General features: G+C 34.2%; 2 protein-coding genes across 2 annotated transcripts; both read right to left on the bottom strand.

Moving 5' to 3' along the window:
• Positions 1 to 5,737: 5,737 nt before the first annotated feature.
• LOC132184431 (peroxidase 12) lies at positions 5,738 to 9,044 on the bottom strand. Its single transcript, XM_059598061.2, has 3 exons — positions 8,634 to 9,044; positions 8,333 to 8,515; positions 5,738 to 6,509 (listed from the first exon to the last, which is right to left on the bottom strand). Exons 1-3 carry the CDS (start codon positions 8,886 to 8,888, stop codon positions 5,877 to 5,879), a joined length of 1,071 nt encoding a protein of 356 aa, XP_059454044.2. The 5' UTR covers positions 8,889 to 9,044; the 3' UTR covers positions 5,738 to 5,876.
• Positions 9,045 to 13,335: 4,291 nt separating this feature from the next.
• LOC132184430 (peroxidase 12) lies at positions 13,336 to 16,364 on the bottom strand. Its single transcript, XM_059598059.2, has 3 exons — positions 15,962 to 16,364; positions 15,672 to 15,866; positions 13,336 to 14,138 (listed from the first exon to the last, which is right to left on the bottom strand). The coding sequence occupies exons 1-3, from the start codon at positions 16,217 to 16,219 to the stop codon at positions 13,515 to 13,517; spliced, it is 1,077 nt and encodes a 358-aa protein (XP_059454042.2). The 5' UTR covers positions 16,220 to 16,364; the 3' UTR covers positions 13,336 to 13,514.
• Positions 16,365 to 19,823: the final 3,459 nt, after the last annotated feature.

Below are 19,823 nucleotides of genomic sequence, written 5' to 3' on the forward strand. Positions count from 1 at the left end.
GAGGGTCTAAGGCAGGAACCTTTGGGTCTCGGACAACCGCGGAAACAGGTCCCTTCTTACCTCCGCCATCGCCTTTTTCCAATCTGACGAGGCCCCCTCCTTGCGAGGCCGTATTCATTAGCAATGAATAGCTTAGTAAATTCTCGTGTCTTTGAGTCCACCTTAAAACTTTATTTACACGCTGTTGTTCGTCATCGGTAAGGGCTGGCTCTTTAGAAGCGTTCGCTGCAGGAACACTAGTTTCCCGAGGCACTCTCGGACCCTGGGCAACTTCGGTAGGATGAAATTCCCACCTCCCTGTTGCAAAAAAGTACTTTCCCTTCCACGCATGGTTGCTGGAATATTTACCATCTACGTGAACGAATTTCCCCCTTCGTGACTGGAAATTGTATAAACCATCACACTTTGGGTTCTTTTGAAGGCGATATACCCACAAAAATTCCCGGGCTGTGAGATGATGCCCCGGTCCGAGTGCCAGAGGCCAAAGCAACACGCAGGCATGGATAAGTCTCCATGCGTTGGGCACAATCTGATGGGGAGCTAGATTCAGATAGCTCAGTAACTCTCGAATGGTCGGCGGAATGGGTAAGCGAAAACCAGCACGGAACATCGTCTCGTACAGACAAACTTCGTGCGCATCAGAACGCACTATTGCACCTATCCGTTCATCATCGAATCGCAGCTTCACGGATTTGGGGATAAAACACTCCTCCCGAATTCTGGCTTCATCAGCCTTAGTTAACAATGGCCGCCAACAGGCTGGGTAGGTGTTGTCGCCGAGGCCATCAGACCCTGATCCCTCATCTCCAGACATGGTTTATGAAAACGAAAAGAGTTCTCGAAGGATAAAGAAGGAAACAGAAAAGCTAGAAGCTGCTACGGAGGATAGAAAGAATGGAAAAAGAGAAGATACTGTCCTATAAATAAGACCGCCTCGGACACGTGTGCATTAAAAGCACCATGTGAAACAGGGCCTCGGAAGCTCAACCGACGCCGCCTATAGATGACACGTGTGAGCCAGCATTAATGAAGCGATAGGGTCTCGGAATTTCAACCGACACCTGGAATGTCGAGAGTCAAAATTCCCCCTAATATTTGAAATTTGAATTTGAATGTACTCTCCAAGATTTGAAATTTAAATTTTGAATCTGAAGTTTAAATTTCAAATTTTGCCGCCTTATTATCCGGGACGGAGTCGGAAAGACGTTGACTGTCTTGGAATCTCTCTTAAGAAAAGCTGGCCTCGGTTCATTCCATCAAGACATGAAATTTCTTTAGTTCTACAAACTTCGAAATTGGGGGGTAACTGTTGGGTCATGAACTAGCTTATCATTTATTGAGCAGTCCTTGGGCCCAGCCAGAAGAGGCCCAAGTCCGAGACCTGCTCAAAAGGCCCAAGCCCGAGACCTTCTCAAGTGATCCGAGACGAGACCTTCACAAGTGATCCGAGACGAGACCTTCTCAAGTGATCCGAGACGAGACCTTCTCAAGTGATCCGAGACGAGACCTTCTCAAGTGATCCGAGACGAGACCTTCTCAAGTGATCCGAGACGAGACCTACTCAAGTAATCCGAGACGAGGACTACTCATGAGATCCGAGACCTCCAATCCGAGGCAACCCCTAGCCGAGACCATAAAGTCCGAGAATAACTCAGGACATTTAAGTCACAGTAAAAGGGATAACTCTGATATCTTAAAAGATTACGAAGTTGATCCTCTGATCTCAAGTCGCTCAAATCGCGGAAGAACTAACAAACATGATCTTTTCATTCAAATGTTTGTTCAGCCGATATCAAGGGATAAGATTCCTTAATAAGTGGGAAATCAAATTCCCTCCAATGCCTATAAATACAAGTCATATGATCAAAGCAAAGGTAATCACAACTCTCATAATTTGAGCTCTATAGTTGTTACAAATATCCTTTCCCATTCTGACTTAGGCATCGGAGTGCCCACGCCGGCTCACCCCCGGTCACTTCGATCCTTGTTTCTTCTTTGTTGTGCAGTCAAACTGTTCGGAAGTTGGTTCAACTCAAACTCGGCAGGCGTGCCACGTCATCTTTTGGAAAACTGTGCATCAACAATGATTATTCTTTTGCTCATTGGCTGTATGCTAGACTATTGGTGGGAGACGGAACCTCTTCATTTCAGCCGCCGGTTCTTTCTATTCGATGGCAAAATTGCAAAAAAAAAAACAAAAACAAAAACAAATGTGCAATTTGGTCTCCTCCACTACAAAAAGAACCTGCGAGGCCCGAGGGAATGGAACCTCAGGAATAGTTCAAAATAATGGTCCACTTTATTTTTTTTCTCAAAAAGGCAGCCGGGAAACTAACTCTTATTATTATAGTTACATGATCATAGTAATTAAGAGTAGGAGTGAGAATTGAATGTACTTCTTCAAATTTGATTGAGTTATAGTCTGATTTAATTCATCAAGGCATCAATATGATTCAACTAATAAGATTAACCAAGCACCGTAGTAAAATGTGTGTTTTAGAGAATTTAATAGAATTAGTGTGCTCAAGGTGTTTTTAAGGCCTTATTGGCTAAATTTTATAAGATCTAGTATTTTAACTAAACTGATAGAGATAGATTAATTTTTTTAAAAAAAAAAAAAAAATTCCTCCCATAGAAAAGCTTCATCAAATGATTAGCTCAAAATCAATTGCAGGTATATGAAATATTTTAGATAAAAAGTTGAAAAAAATAAGAGTAAATAAGATAAAAGACCAACTAAGATGTCCATGACTATGAAATCACAAGCACAAAAACGATCAGGTATTAATTTGACGTCTTGCGAATAAATTAAATATAAGACTCAATTAATAACAATTATAAGAATAAAATAGGCGAGCCTAGTTGCTCACCTAGAAGGAATTGACCGAGTCACACACGCTCATATTAGTTACGTACCACAATTTTTTTCACTTTTTAAGACATACTTGTAAAAAAAAAATCTATAAGAGGTGTTACCGTGTATTCCATTCATACGCTTGTATTAAGATAGTCAATAATCACCAGCCTCGTCTCCAAGAATTAGCTTAATCAGTTAGAATCACGTCTAATGAAGCGGAAATCACTAGTTCGGATTTTCCTTCCCCTCTTGATGCAGACATGTCAAAAAAACAAAATAATAATAATCACCGGCCTCTTCATGGCAAATATTCAAGAACCATCTCTAAAAATATTTTCCTTAAAAATTGCATACATTAAAAAAATAAAAATAAAAATAAAAATTTTGAGGTAAGCACATTATGATCATTCCCCTTGTACGGTTTTCTTTCCAGAATCATTGCTAATTTAAACATCATATGCTCCCCAGTTCAAAGAAAATTGAGTATTTTAACTCCAAAATATACACATATAGGTCATGTGAGTCCTTTCCCTTCATATAACACCAAAAAGTCAAAGGATGTGTTCAAGCAAGCCGGTTAATAATTGACCCGCACCACTTACCACTCTACTGCTTAGTAACTGTTATTGCTAATTGGCGAACCGCATAAGTGGCTAGTCAGCCTTCCCAACTAATAGCCCATTGCGGGCGGTTTGTGGTGGTATATGCCTACTCTTAATATAATATACATTTTTAATAAACAAAAATGTATATTATATGAGCGAAGCCCAAGTCTCAATGCTTAATATCTTTAGTGGAGGGGGTATTAAGCTAGGGGATTAGTTTGGTGGATCCTGTCTGAAGCCTCTACACTTGGCAACCCACATTTTAGGTGTGGGAAGCCCAAGGTACTCTTTCCGGCTATTAGTGAAATTTTGATACCTTAAAAAAAAAAAAAAAAAAAAAAAGTTTGCTATTTGAATTATTTTTACTCGTTTCTCTGTCTTGTGAACTTTTGCTAATTTTTTTTATTAAAATAATAATAATAATAATAAAGTTGTAGCTTCATTGTTTGTTTTATGTCAGTCTTTTTTTTTTTAGAAAAAAAAATAACATTAAAACAAAGTCTATTAAAAAAAACACTATAACATGCTCAAAATAATCTAAAACAGGCCTTTAAAAGATGTCAAAAATATCAAAATAGGCTTAAAAGACATATACATGATAAGCAGTTGGTTGAGGACGACCACCTAAAATAGCTAATCACCTAAGGCGGTTTTAGTATGGTGTACACCCCTACCAAAGGGGTACACGTGGAAAGAAATGATTATTTAAGTCGCAAATAGTAGTTAATAATAAGTTTAAGGGAAATAAAATTTTCCTTTTCTATAAAATAAAAAATACCCGCCAATCTTGTGGAGGGTAATAGATAGAGAAGATACACACCTAAAAAGGCTAAAATAAAATAAAATAAAATTTTCACTTTCAACTTGATGACCCCATAGCCGCGTAGAGAAGATGGAGATGTCCCAAGGAGACAAGGGAGAAGGATCCTCTCCATTTTATTTGAAATGGAGGGGATTTATTTAGTTGTTTTAAGAGAGTATTTTTATCTAAATGAGAAACAGGGGGCCCAAAAATAACAAAATTACCTCTTAAAAACAACTAATTTCAAATGAAATGGAGATGATTTAAGTCCGACGGCGTAGAGTTATAAATTTGATATTTTCAAGAATTCTCTTGAAATTAAAAAAAAAAAAATAAGACTATATATGAAAAAATTCATGTGCCGTAAACTTAAATCATAGGTATCTATTTTTTTTTTTTTAAAAAAAAAAAAAAAAAAAAAAAAAAAATCCATCGAAATTAGCATACACACCTAAGATTTTATTTAGTGGAGAATTCTTCGTCAACTTCAGCACATGTTTCAATCGTGCATTTTTTATATGCTCCTTTTGTGGAAATGTTCATTTTCCATGTCATTGATTGTTATTTAATGACTTGGAGACAATTCTATGGCCGTTGCAGATATATATTATAGGGTTATATTAGCTACTAATGTAATTCACGACATCCAATTTAATTATCAAAAAAAAAAAAAAAAAAAAGCTACTTATTCAACAAAGACAATTTCATTAACCAGGAAACAAAAATTTGGACAAATTAGGAACAAAAATTACAAACCGGTTTGTAAGAATTTCTTACCAACCGGTCTAATAGACTATCAAATATGCATCTCACATGATTATTTTTTTTTAGTTAACTTAACACTTCAAAACGCCTGTTAACTCTCACGTGAGTCTCCCTTCTACTCTCAAATTTTTCTTGAGTTCGAAATCTGTTTTCATATATTCATTTCTATTTTAATTAAATATTTCACGTGTTGTGCTTTATATATTAAAAAAATGTTTGGGCTAAATTATTGATTAAACGATTAAATTTATACCGTCCTATCAGTTTAAACTTGTAAAATAAGCGGTGATTTAACATAATGTAGATTGTAGCCATCAAAAACTCCGGTGAAGTATTTTTTAGGGAAATACTGAAAAGTACGTATACCCTTTCCAATTTATTAGCTCTTCGCAATGTTCCTCCCAATTACAATTGGAGGTACAATGTATATCTTTTCTGTACAAGAAATATAAAAATATTCATGATAAAAATTTAAGAAATTTTTTTTTTTCATTTATTCTTATTTTAAAATTATTTTATCAAGGTTATTTTTTATTTTTTCATTTTTTTGCGGGAAGGAAATATATTGCAACCTTACTGATAGCTTGATGGGGGGATATTGTAGCAATTAAAAGTTGAGAGAAACATTACAAATTACATGGAAGTTCGAGGATGCATGTATATTTTCCCAACTTTCTTTAATAAAAAAAGGTAATATTGAAAACCAAATGAAGCAAAAGTTATAACATTAAACAAGAAATATACTCGTTCCAAAGTCTAAAACACATAATAATTAAACAACTCATAATTCCCCCCTTCTTAGAAAAAGAAATACATAAAATAGGTTACAGACGTGTTCATAAACACCCTAAAACTCAGCAGCTTCCTCATCTTCTTCCACCACAGTTTTGATCAGCTCGACATTATCAGAATTAATCACCGAGCAATTGGCACGAATCTCCCCATCATTTCCCGTCAACACGCTCAATTGCCCCATTTTAATCATCGACTTGGCAAACTGCTCGAAGAAGAGATCCTTGTTGACAGCAAAGCTAGTGACAATGTCCTTTGTCCTGCTATCGGTGTACAAGTCTTGGTCGGACGTGAACAACCCCTGCCGATTCACGAGGTTAACGTAGTACGCGTTATCGAACTCGTCGGGCGTCAGGATATCCTCCACGGTGGTGGTGTTGGAATCTGTGGGGGGACAATCTTCGGTGGGACAAACCTTTTTGAGGTCTGCGGCAAAAGAGTCGTCCATGGTAGGGTCTTGAGTTGGGTAGAGGCGGTTACAAAAAGCGGAACAGTGGGCCAACCCAATTGTGTGGGCGCCGGAGAGGGCTACCAAATCGGTGGCGTCCAAATTTTTGAGGGCCAAAGCGTCGATAAGGATTCCGGTTTTGTTATCAGGCGAGGGAAGATTCTCCAGCGTTTCCTCCTCTGTAGCGGAGGATAGTCCATCTCTCCTTCCTAGTGGCACATTGTAGTCGGGACCTTTTGACTGCATAAAAACAGAGGTTAACTTAGCATAAACACAAGATTATCTTGAAGGACATAAATTATTATTTTTTAATAGTTTTATTAAAAAATGGACAGAAATTCATTTCAAATTGGGTTAGAAGACGTTTTTTCAATTCATTTTCTAAAAGTATTATACGTTTCTTTGAGCATTTTTAATTTACTCTTTCAAATTTATATTTTCTTTAAAAATTTGAAAGAACTCACAAATTTCGTTAAACAAACTCTCCAAATATCAAGAGTGAAAGCTATTTAGTTTTTCAAGCTTATATATTTATTTTCTTTCTCTCTTTTATCTACTAATAGAGAACAAAGAAAGAATTAAAAAATAATTATAAATAATATTTAACTAAAATAGAGAAAAAAAAAAAAAACTCAAAGAGTTTTTATGACCTTATCTAAAACTACAAAAAGTCATGTGCTTACAAAGCCCAAAGAATGTTGCAGTAGGAGGAAATTTATGACCTTATCTAAAACTACAAAAGCTATACAAAGATGTAAAGTAAAGGGCAGAAGTTTGAGGATAAATATTCCAAACTAAATTACTTCCTTGTCCCAGATGTCCCAATGAGATGGATATTTTTGTTTTTTAGTCCATTGTATTTAAGATGGACCGGCCATGGGGTATCCTTATTCCTTGTTTTAACGGAGATACGACCGAAAGTAGATATTTTTTTATTTTTTATTTTTAGGTGAAAGTAGATATTTTGGTATCTGCTATTATGCTTACCGCGTTGGATAAAAGTCGCACTTTGAAACTCGTGCTTATCAACTTTATCCATTTTTAATTCTCGCAGCTAGCCGTGCCTTCATCATCAAGGCTCTATAGCAACGGCTCTTTTTTCAAAAAAGAAAAAAAAGAAAAATATATATATATATATAGCCACAGCTCTAATTATTAATTTCAGCTAAGAAAGTAACTGTAAGATTATATTTACCCTTACCGTCCTTTTTACTATCTTTGCCAAAGGATTCGATTCGACTTAACGGCAAGTATTCAGTAGTTTAGTTACGGTTAAGATTAAATTTTAAATTTGACTTATTTTTTAAAAATTTTAATAAATAAATAAATATTTTAAAAAATTTAATCTTAATTGTTGATTAAATTACAATATTCATACTATTATTATATTTATTAAATTAATTGTCAAACAATTAAGATGTCACAATAGTAAAATTAAACTTTTAAGAGAGAAAAAAAAAAAAAAACGGTTCATTTTTTTTTTACCGAGGGTTGATTAAAGAGCTAAATATCACTGCCATATCATTAAATTATATCGTGATTTATTAAGTAACATTAGTCATATTAAAATTTTTGCAATGTTCCTATCAAAATTGTAATATTTTCATGCAATCAAAATTACAAAAATACCCTTCATAGACCCAAAAAAAATTTTTTTTGCCTTATTAAATATATATTTTTATCCTTTTAAAAAATATTAAACACACATTAAGGAAAAAAATTACTAAAAGTATCAAATCTTTACTAATGGTCGTAATCGATGAGAAACTTATTTATTAAAAAATATCAAAATAATTAATAAAAAAAATGTAAAATACCAATAAATAAATTTTTTCGCCAATTTAATGTTTAATCTCCTAATATTTCTTAGAGATATGTTATATATAGTACAATAAAAAAATTATTTTTGACCCATAAAAATTTTAGGTGACAAGAATTTATAGGTTCATCAGTGGATGAGCCACATCAACTATGAAGAGAGTAATGGACAAAAAATAGTCCCTTTATTGGCCAATATCATTTCTCTATTTCTTATGAAGTAAATAGAGTGGCAGAGAATTTACCAAGAAAACAGAGTCACGCGCAGCGAGAGCAGTGATGTCAGAGCAAGACACAACCCGACCGCACTCCTTGTGGACAAGCTCACGAAGGTCGTCGATGATCTCAAATGCCGTTGCTCTCAAGAACTTGTTCGGCTCCGCGTTCTTCTCAGCTGATCCATCCAGCAACACCGTCGAATCACATCCCTGCAATATTGCAAATCACACCAACAAATCAAACGGATATTATTAATTCCAACTGCAACCAAACTCAAATCCTTATCCTCCCACAAAATTACATTTAAATCGTAGATATTTGTGTTACCTTAGCAAAGCAGTCATGGAAATGGACACGCAGCAAGCCGGCGGCTTGGCCAATGTCTTTCTCGAAGATCTTCTTGAGCTCTGTTCTGATGATGGATTCAAGCTTAGGACAGCTAGAGTCGTAGAAATCCCATGAGAGTCCCGTCTCTATAGGAAGAGACGAATAGTCTAGTTCCACCTCCGACGCACAAGCGTAGGAAGCCAGCAGAACAGAGGAAATCAAAAGCACACAAGGAAAAGAAACAAAACCAGCCATAGTGGGTTAATTATAATTGTTGTGCAAAGAGAGAGCAGAAGCGGGGGCTTTATATAGATGCAGATTAAGCTTTCATCAAAAGCTTAGAACACAGTAAAGTCATGGATGTACCGCCAAATTTGAAAAGTCTTTGCTTGAAAAAAAAAAACCAAAAACAAAAACAAAAAAGTTTATGATTATTCTTTTGCTCATTGGCTGCATGGTAGACTATTGGAGGGAGAAGGAACCTCTCCATTTCAGCCGCTGGTTCTTTCTATTCGATTTCGATGGGCACAATCGCAAAAAAAAAAAAAAAACAAAAACAAAAACAAAGAGAAATGTACAATTTGGGCTCCTCCAATACAAAGAACCTGGGAGGGAATGTAACCTCGGAATAGTTCAAGATAATGGTCCACTTTATTTTTTTCTCAAAAAGGCAGCCGGGAAACTAATTCTAATTATTCTAGTTACATGATCATAGTAATTAAGAGTCGGAGTGAGAATTGCAAGTACTTCTTGAAATTCGATTAAGTCATAGTCTGATTTAATCCATCAAGACATCAGTATAATTCAACACAGTTAATACTAATAAGATTAACCAAGCACCGTAATAAAATGTATGTGTGATTTAGAGAATTTAATAGAATTAGTGTGCTCAAGGTGTTTTTAAGGCCTTATTGGCTAAATTTTATAAGATCTAGTATTTTAACTAAACTGATAGAGATAGATTAATTTTTTTTTAAAAAAAAATTCCTCCCATAGAAAAGCTTCATCAAATGATTAGCTCAAAATCAATTGCAGATATATGAAATATTTTAGATAAAAATAAGAGTAAATAAGATAAAAGACCAACTAAGATGTCCATGACTATGAAATCACAAGCACAAAAACGATCAGGTATTAATTTAACGCCTTGCGAATAAATTAAATATAAGACTCAATTAATAACAATTATGAGAATAAAACAGGCGAGCCTAGTTGCTCATCTAGATGGAATTGACCGAGTCACACGCGCATATTAGTTACGTACCACAATTTTTTCCCTTTTTAAGAAAAACTTGTAAAAAAAAGTTTTAAAGGAGGTGTTACCGTCATACGTGTGCTCCATTCAAACATTTGTATTAAGATGGTCAATAATCACCGGCCTTGTGGAACTAGATCTCATAGGCGAGCCTAGTTACTCATCTAGAAGGAATCGATCGGGTCACACACGCGCATATTGGTTACGTACCACAATTTTTTTCCCTTTTTAAGAAATACTTGTAAAAAAAAAAAAAAAATTAATAGAGGTGTTACCGTCATACCGTGTGTTCCATTCAAACACTTGTATTAAGATGGTCAATAATCACCAACTTCGTGGAACTAGCTCAATCGATTAGGATCACGCTGAATGAAACAGAGATCTCTCAACAGCAAATATTCAAGGACCATTTCTAAAAATATTTTCCTTAAAAATTGCACACATTTAAAAATAATAATAATTGTTACAAAAAAAAAAAATAATAATAATAATAATAATTAAAAAAAAAAAGAAAAAAAAAAAAAGAAAAAGCACATTATGATCATTCCCCTTGTACGGTTTTCTTTCCAAAATCATTGCTAATTTAAACATCATATGCTGTTCAAAGAAAATTGAGTATTTTAACTCCAAAAAATACACATATAGGTCATGTGAGTCCTTTCTCTTCATATAACACCAGCAACTCAAAGGATGTGTTCAAGCAGGCCGGTTAATAATCGACCTGCACCACTTACTAGTTATCACTCTATTGCGTCTTTAAGAGGTAGCTCAATCGGCTGGGACCACGCATAATAAAGCGGAGGTCACTAGTTCGAATCCTCCTCCCCCCTCTTGTGCGAACATGTCAAAAAAAAAAAAAAAAAAAGTTACCACTCTATTGCTTAGTAACCACTATCGCTAATTTGCCAACCGCATAAATGGCTAATCAGCCTTCCCAACTAATAGACCATTACAGACGGTTTGTGGTGGTATATGCCTACTCTTAATATAATATACATTTTTAATAAATAAAAATGTATATTATATGAGCGAAGCTCAAGGTACTGTTTCGGGCCATAGGTGAAATTAGGATACCCTAATTAAAAAAAATTAAAAAAAATCGTACTTAAAGTTTGGTATTTGAATTATTTTATTACTCGTTTCTCTTTGTGTCTCTTGACCACCTCGAATCGTAGACAATCTATTGCTTTGCGTCTTGTGAACTTTTGCTACGTAACAAAAAAAAAGTTGTAGCTTCATTGTTTGTTTTATGTCGGTCTTTTTTTTTTTTTTTTTTTAAAAAAAAAAAATAGCATTGAAACAAATTCTATTAAAAAAACCACTGTAACATGCTCAAAATAATCCAAACAGGCCTTTTAAAAGATGTCAAAAAATTAAAATAGGCTTAAAAGACTCATACTTGATAAGCGGTTGGTTAGGGCATAAATAACCGTCCACTCGTGAATGAGCACGAGCGGTGCAATACCTCAAAATAGCTAACCACCTAAGGTGGTTTTAGTATGGTGTGCACCCCTACAACCTACCAAAGGGGTACACGTGGAAAGAAATGATTATTTAAGTCGCAAATAGTAGTTAATAATGAGTTTAAGGGAAATAAAATTTTCTTTTTCTATAAAATTAAAAAAAAAAAAAAAAAAAAAAAAAAAAAAAGCCAATCTTGCGGAGGGTAATGGATAGATAGGATACACACCTAAAAAGGCTAAAATAAAATAAAATAAAGTTTTCTTTTCAACTTGATGACCCGATAACCGCGTAGGTACTAGGTAGAGAGGATGGCGATGCCCCAAGGCGACAAAGGAGAAGGAGAAATGGAATTGAGGGAATTCATTTAGTTGTTTTAATGAGATATTTTTGTACAAATGAGAAATAAGAAGCCCAAAAATAATAAAATTGTCCCCTAAAAATAACTAACTTGTTCCTCTCCATTTCATTTTAAATGGAGAGGATCCAAGTCCAGCGGCAAGGCGTGGAGGTATAAATTTGATATTTTACAAGAATTCTCTTGATTTTTTTTTTTTTAAAAAAAAATATATATATATGAAAAAATTCAATTTGCCGTAAACTTAAATTTGATATCTATGCCCGTTACAGATATAGATTACAGGATTATATTATCTACTAATGTACTTCACGACATCCTAATTAATTATCAAACAGAAGAAAAAAAAAATGGCCACCTATTCAACAAAGACAATTTCATTAACCAGGAAACAAAAATTTGGACAAATTAGGAACAAAAATTACAAACCGGTTTGTAAGAATTTCTTACCAACCGGTCTAATTGTCTGTCAAATGTCCTTAAAAATATGCATCTCACATGATTTTTTTTTAGTTAACTTAACACTTCAAAACGGCTGTTAACTCTCACGTGAGTCTCTCTTCTACTCTCAAATCAAATCAGTCTTTTTTTCTTCTAGAATATGTTTGGAACTGCGTTTGAGAAATAGAATTTTAAGTTAAAAAGAGTTTTTGGACAAAAGCTTCATTTTTAAGTTTGTGCCAAAAGTGCGTTTTGACTATTTTTAGGTTTTTTGAACCCTTAAAAGCAATTTTAATTTTTTTTTATCAAAGAGTACTTTTTCCTTCAAACGTATTTTTTAAGTATTTAAAAACACTTTTAAGCCCCCTAACCCACCCAAATGGGTCCTAAGTCTTCTTCTAACTTAGTCTTTCACACTAGCCATAATCATTACAGATATTTTTTTTTTTTTTTTTTTTTAATCATTACAGATTTTAAGATAGCTCCCAAAGAGAGAACCAGAAAACTGCAAGAACGTATACCACCATAATAGTATAGGCTTTTTCTTTAGAATCTCCATAAAAAAGAGGATTTTGCTCGCTATCTTTAACTTTTCGGTTGTGATTTCCAAATCGTGCACCCGTTTGTTCTTACCGATTTGTTGGAAATTCTTACGAATCGATTTGTAGAAAATTGTTGTCCGATTCTTTTTTACCTCATAATAAACACATATATGTAAGAGGCTAATAGCTATCTAATTAGCAAGAATTTTGAGATTTTATGAACCCTTAAGTGGACCAATATTGGTCATTTATTTTTGTATGAGATATATACATCTTACCATATAATTAATTGCCTCATGTAATTTAATGGCACTTACCATATTCTTGTTTTCGTTGCTTATATGGAGGACTAAATTTAGTCATTCAATTAATATTTTAACAATCATTCTCACGTATAAGTTCAAATTTTATTTTTTTAAAAAATAAATAATACAAAACACGTGAAATATTTGATTAAAATTGAGTAAATGACTAAAACAAGATTTGAACTCAAATCTTTAATTCAATCGCCACTAATTTTAAAAGCTTAAACTAATAAAAGGAAAAAAAAAAATTATTTGGCACATGGTAATGCTTCCAAAACATATACACTAACTAGCAGAATCATTCTTTAATTTGTCAAACAAAATTATAAACTAAACATAATAAAGAAAAAGTTATCACATTAGACAAACAATATATATACTCCTTCCAAAGTCTGAAACACATAATAATTAAACAAGTCATCCCCCACTCATCTTCTTAGGAAAAAAAAAAAAAACATGAAATAAGTTGAGACATGTTCATATATAAACCAAACAGGTAAAGACATGGAACACCCTTAATTACAACTCAGAAGAACCACCTTCCTCCTCGTCTTCCACCACAGATTTCAACTTGATATTATCAGAATTCCTCACCGAGCAATTGGCACGAATTTCCCCTTTCTTGCCCGTCAGCACGCTCAATTGCCCCATTTTAATCATCGACTTGGCAAATTGCTCGAAGAAGAGATCCTCGTCGACAGCAAAGCTAGTGACAATGTCCTTTGTCCTTTTATCGGTGTACAAGTCTTGGTCGGAGGTGAACAAGCCCTGCCGATTCATGAGGTCAACATAGTACTTGTTATCGAACTTGTTGGGCGACCGGATATCCAGCACGGTGCTGCCGTTGGAATTTTGCGTGGGACAAACATCTTTTTTGAGGTCTTTGGCGAACGTTTTGTCCATGGTAGGGTCTTGAGTTGGGTAGAGCCGCTCAATAAAAGCGGCGCAGTGGCCAATGCCGATGGTGTGGCCACCGGAGAGGGCTACCACGTCGGTGGCATCCAACTTTTTGGTGGCCAAAGAGTCGAGAATGACACTGGCGTTGCTTGAGGGTGCCGGAAGATTCGCTAACGTCACCTCCCTTGTAGCGAAGGTTAGTCCATCCTTCCTTCCCAATGGCAGATTGTAGTCGGGACCTCCTGACTGCGGTGACCAAAATGCACAAATCGAGAGGTTTGTAAGAAAAACTCTGAAAGAAATCTCCCTTCATATTAATTTCTTAAACCAAAGAAACAAACGATTAAAAATAGAACCAAAAAAAAAAAAGTATTACCTTAAATAGAAAATGATTAAAAAAATTATTATTTGAATAGAAAATGATTAAAAAAAAAAAAAAAAGTCATGAGACTCAATGATTCATGAGTCATGACCCATGGGCCATGGCTAATCCAGACTCCGACATTAATGGAGAGCAGACAGAAAGTGGTATCTACTTTAGATATTTTATTCAATACTTTGAAGCCGGTGCTTATCTACTATTTATCAATTTTAAGTCGCCAATTTAAAAATTCGATTTAAAAATTATTGCGATTTAAAAACATAAAAAAATTTTAAAATACAAATTAAGCATTCAATAAAATTGTAGTTTTGTCTTCTTACTTGCGATTTAAAAACCACAAATTATATATTTTTTAAAAAAACGCAATTTTAAATAATTCATGCACTTTTTATTTATAAAATTACAATCCTAGTCTCAGACACACCCTAATTCTCATAGCTATCAAGGCCTTTTTCATCCAAGCTGTACCCACTATTATATTTAACCTAAATTCTTTTACAAATCCAATACATCAATTATTTAAATTTGTGAGATTTATTATTATTAATTTATATGAAATTCACATAAAATAATTAAATATATATATATAAAAAAAAAAGGTTAAATACCAAATACTCCATGGGGTTTGGTACCTTTATTTTTACCTTCCTGTAGTTTCATTTTTATCACAGGACTCCCCTTTGATAAAGGACCAAGCTAGCCAATTCGTTAATTGACCGTTAGGACTGACACGTGGACCAATCAGATGTTGACATGTGGCACATATTTAATTTTTTTTTTAAATTAAAAAAAAAAAGTATTTTTAAAAAAATAAAATTGGGGGTGGCCAAAACCACCTCCTGCACTCACTGGGAGCCACCCCCATGGAGCCTTGGGGGTGGCCGAAACCACCCCCAAATGGTGATTTGGGGGTGGTTTCGGCCACCCTCTTGGTCGAAACCACCCCCATGGAAACCAAGGGGGTGGCCTAGCCCCCATGGCCAAAGGGGGTGGCCGAGCCACCCCCCAATGGGCCACCCCCAAATGGCGAGCCACCCCCAATTTTTTTTTAAAATTAAAAAAATAATAATAAAAAAAATTAAATATGTGCCACATGTCAACATCTGATTGGTCCACGTGTCAGTCGTAACGGTCAACTAACGGATAGACTAACTTGGTCCTTTATCAAAACCCCATAGGGTCCTGTGATAAAAATAAAACCTCAAAATGGTAAAAATAAAGGTATCAAACCCCAAGAGGCATTTGTTATTTAACCAAAAAAACAAATATTCACCTATAACATTTCTCTAATTTATGGGGGTAACCGTGAAACTATATTTACCCTCTTACTTCTTATTACTATCGTCCTTTTTACAAATTTTACCCGGAAGTAAAGAGGGGGGTGGTAAAGCATTTACCAGGAAAACAGAGTCACGTGCAGCGATAGCTGTGATGTCAGCGCAAGAGACGACCTGTCCGCACTGTTTGTGGACACGCTCACGAAGGTCGTCGATGATCTCAAATGCCGTTGCTCTCAAGCTCAAGTTCGGAGGCGCGTCCTGCTCACTTGGACCACTGGTTGATCCATCCAGCAACACCGAAGCATCACATCCCTGCATTGCAAATTACACCAACAATAACCCAGATCAGTTCAACAAAATCCCAGTTGGGATTTTACACTTAAAACAGTGATATTTTTGTTAATTACCTGAACAAAGCAGTCATGGAAATGGAGACGCAGCAAGCCAGCGGCTTGGCCAATGTCTTTCTTGAAGATCTTCTTGAGCTCTTTTCTGACGACGGATTCAAGCTTAGGACAGCTAGAGTCGTAAAATGACCATGAGAGTCCCTTCACTATAGGAAGTGACGAATAGTCTAGTTCCACCTCCGACGCACAACGGTAGGAAGCCAGCAGAACCGAAGAAATCAAAAGCAAACAACCAAATGAAGAAGCAAAACCAGCCATGGTGGGTTAATGATTATAATTGTTGTGCAAAGAGAGAGCAGAAGCGTGGCTTTTTATAGACGCAGATTAAGCTTTCCTCAAAAGTCATTGTAGTATTTCTGTATTTGCCTTGGCTTCCACAAAAAAAATAAAAAAATACAAAAAGGTTTATTCTTTAGATTTTTCGTCGGAAGGAACCTCTTCGGCCTTGTTTGGTAAAGGGGTTGGCCTGGCCCAGACACTATTTATCACCATTTCCCAAAAAAATTAACATCAAAATATTTTAACTTTTTTACTTTTTATATCAAATCATTAATTTCTTATTATTATTCAAATAAAAAAATCACTACAAAACAAAACTTTTTCACTTTTTCATACCACTTTTTTATTTTTTTTATACCAAACATTCTTTTTTTTTTTCACATCAACTACAGTATCTAGGCCAACCCATTTGCCAAACACCACCGAAATGGTTCAAAATAATTGAAACGGGCGTGGCGAGCACGTTTCTATTATCTTCTTCCAACTTTCGTGTGAAGCAGAAATTGCGATTTGCCGATTTATTTATTCAAATTGGACCAGAAACAGTGGATAACAAGAAAATGGGGGCACTTGGATTAGGTTTTGTCAAATACTCAAACGGATAAATCTTTTGTTAGCCAATCAAACTGGGCAGCTAAGAATCCAACAATGGCCACGTGGAGTTTGTCCTTATCACATTTAATCCCGTAACTTTCAATTAGACAATGAGTTGTATCATTGAAACTTTGGTCTATTTTAAAATAATATAAAGTCGTTAGTCTTGTAATAAGACTTAAGATTATATTAATCCATCAGATCGATTGAATCATATTTTTAGTTTAAGTTAAAGGGAAAAATTATGGAGGTGGGGACTAGTACGATGCACTGCTTCACCCACCACGGTTCACTTTTACCTCAAAAAGTAATCGACATATCTGTAAACCAGTACGATCCATTAATGAGCTATCCAGATTGATTTTTATAAAACCCTTTATCATTTTCTAAAATATAAACATGTCATTTATTTTCTAAAGTCTTTTAGTTTTAGATAGTTAGAGAAAAGTGGATAATTTTGAGAGAATAAATAAATATTATTATTATTATTTTTTTAAAAGAAAAATAATTACCAAACATGCCATACAGTATGGCCGCTTCTGGTTTCTAGGACGACTCCGTAGAAACCTCAATCCTTGATTACTTGTCGCAGCCCACGTGCGTTTTCTTTTCGTAGACAGCCAAAAGTAGGCAATGTTTATATGAAAATACAATAAGGCCAATAATAATAAACAAAAATAAAGGCTGACAGTGGCACTATTTCTGTTTTGCATATGGGCCACAGCTACAAAGAATATCCTGGGAACCATTGAGCATAGCCGCAACTCGTTTTGGGGTTGTTAAGGCAATTCAATTGATTAGGGATCATGCTAAATAAAATAAGGTTATTAGTTCGAATTCCACATCTTGTGCGAACATCTCCAAAAAAAAAAAAAAAAAAAATCGTATCGGGATGCCAAAATATGTCTTTTTAGAAATAGTAACATAATTCTAGTCAAATATATTTAACAAAGTTACCTAAACTATCAAGATTTTACTACATGTGACTTTGTGAGAGAAAACCCAGAAGTAGGGTTGGTAAAAGATAAATTTATTAGGTCATAATACTACCACTTTAAGCATTATTGTCCCTATATTAACATCATATTTTGCTCAAGTTTATATGGAGTTGCAACTTCAGTTTTGGATAAATTTTAACTAAATCAAAAAGTCAATAGGGGTAGGCTCGGAGGGCTGTGCAAAATAACTACATACCGCTTGCCGGCCAAATACTAATCGAAAACCAACCGACACCGCTTAATCGATAGTCGGTAGGTGGTAGACTTTTTCTATTTTCGACAAATTCGATTCGGTATGTTAAATAACATTTTCTAACCGAACTGACTTTACCGACCAAGGTTCGAATATTTTTCACCTGCATATGATCTCTTTGCTTACCGACATTAACGACTGTCATCATAATCATGTCGGTAAAGGAAAATAAAGTTGGCGAAATAAGTCGGTGAAAATTCCTAATTTATCGACCATGGCGGTGCGAAATGCAAAAATTTCATTTTCGTAATCGAATTATCCGACTCCCAATCTTAAAAGAGGGGGGGTGATTACATGTGGCTATTGCATATCAACAACATAGTCCCTATATCACCTTTCAACATTATGATCTTTACAGTATAAGCAATTGGGTTGCATTGTAGGGATTATTGTGCTTAAAAAAAAAAAAAATAAATAAAATAAACTCATTCTCTCTTTGAATCATTAAAAAATTAGATAAATAAAGAATTAAAAAATAAAAAAAGTAAAGAAATGATATTTAATTAGTATAGAGAATGATAAAGGAAATGCATTGTAGAGTGTATGTAAATAAGAAAGTAAAAAGTAGTTTTAATGGTAATTTCATGGTAATTTCTTCACGGCGAAGTGGTGACTTACCTGATCCCTATGGTAGGAATACATTAAATAAATAGATTCGAAATTTGACTTTTAAAAATGAGTACACAAAATGACTCTCTGCCTTAATGAATACACAAAATGTTTCTGATTCATTGCAGTCAATTGACAAGGATATGGTTGGTGAGAGTAGTTCAAAACTCAGAAAAGATGCCTTCCTTTTTACTGTTTTTTCGTCAAGAAAGATGAAATAACACTGTTATATTTAATAATTTATAATGGGATGGGTCCACTACTCGGGACTTTAGCTCTCTCCAATTAAAGGGTCACCGTTTGCTTTTATTTGCATTGCAACTACAACTAATTAATACACAATTATGAGAGATAGACCCACCACCCAAAACATTAATGAAAGAAACGTCACCAAGGATCACGGAAAAGGGTTCTCTCAATTTTAAATTTTTTTTTAATTAATATATTTAGAAGGATAATATTGTTCAAAAATAGAAATAACGATGTAAACCGGTGATGTAGTTAATTATATTTACAAGAGTAAAATTGTCTCTATATATATATATATATATATATATATATATATTACAATTTTAGCCTTCAAATAAAACTAACTGAATCTCCTTCAGTTCATTTGAATCGGAGAGGATCCAAATTCGGGGAGATAATTATAGGTTAAGTAAATTGACTTATTTATTAACAGAGAAACTTCACAACATTTCCTTGAATTTTCATGCGTTTTGAAATATATTCTCAAAGTTCAAAAACTTTCAATTAAAGATATTAAACTTTCAATTTATTTAAATTACCTATTCCATTAGAATTTTTCGCCAAATCATGTCAGGAGTTTCAAAATACTCATTTTTTTATTATTATTAAAAAAAAAAAAAAAGTGTAAAGATTCAGGCTTATATATATAAGCATCTACGCCATTTTTTTTTTTATAAAACAAAAACAAGGGTATTTTTGGTATTTTTACAAAAAATAACGGAAAACCTTAATGGAATAGAATAATCAAAAGTTCGATTAAAAGTTTTTAAACTTTAGAGAATTGTATCAAAACAAGTAAAAGTTAATTAGTGATTATTTCTGAAGTTTCTCCTTTATTAATCATGCATCTAATCGAATGGATTAAATTTTGTTCAAATTT

The sequence above is a fragment of the Corylus avellana genome, chromosome 7 (assembly GCF_965113065.1).
Source record: "Corylus avellana chromosome 7, dhCorAvel1.hap1.2, whole genome shotgun sequence".
Lineage (NCBI taxonomy): Eukaryota > Viridiplantae > Streptophyta > Magnoliopsida > Fagales > Betulaceae > Corylus > Corylus avellana.

What these genes read in the sequence shown, in the direction of transcription:
- LOC132184431 (XM_059598061.2), bottom strand. Translation starts at nt 8,888, where the DNA reads ATGGCTGGTTTTGTTTCTTTTCCTTGTGTGCTTTTGATTTCCTCTGTT. An exon ending in TCCATGACTGCTTTGCTAAG is followed by an intron (nt 8,516 to 8,633) that starts GTAACACAAATA and finishes GCAATATTGCAG; the next exon opens with GGATGTGATTCGACGGTGTT. An exon ending in CGCGTGACTCTGTTTTCTTG is followed by an intron (nt 6,510 to 8,332) that starts GTAAATTCTCTG and finishes GTTTTTATGCAG; the next exon opens with TCAAAAGGTCCCGACTACAA.
- LOC132184430 (XM_059598059.2), bottom strand. Translation starts at nt 16,219, where the DNA reads ATGGCTGGTTTTGCTTCTTCATTTGGTTGTTTGCTTTTGATTTCTTCG. An exon ending in TCCATGACTGCTTTGTTCAG is followed by an intron (nt 15,867 to 15,961) that starts GTAATTAACAAA and finishes TTTGCAATGCAG; the next exon opens with GGATGTGATGCTTCGGTGTT. An exon ending in CACGTGACTCTGTTTTCCTG is followed by an intron (nt 14,139 to 15,671) that starts GTAAATGCTTTA and finishes TGGTCACCGCAG; the next exon opens with TCAGGAGGTCCCGACTACAA.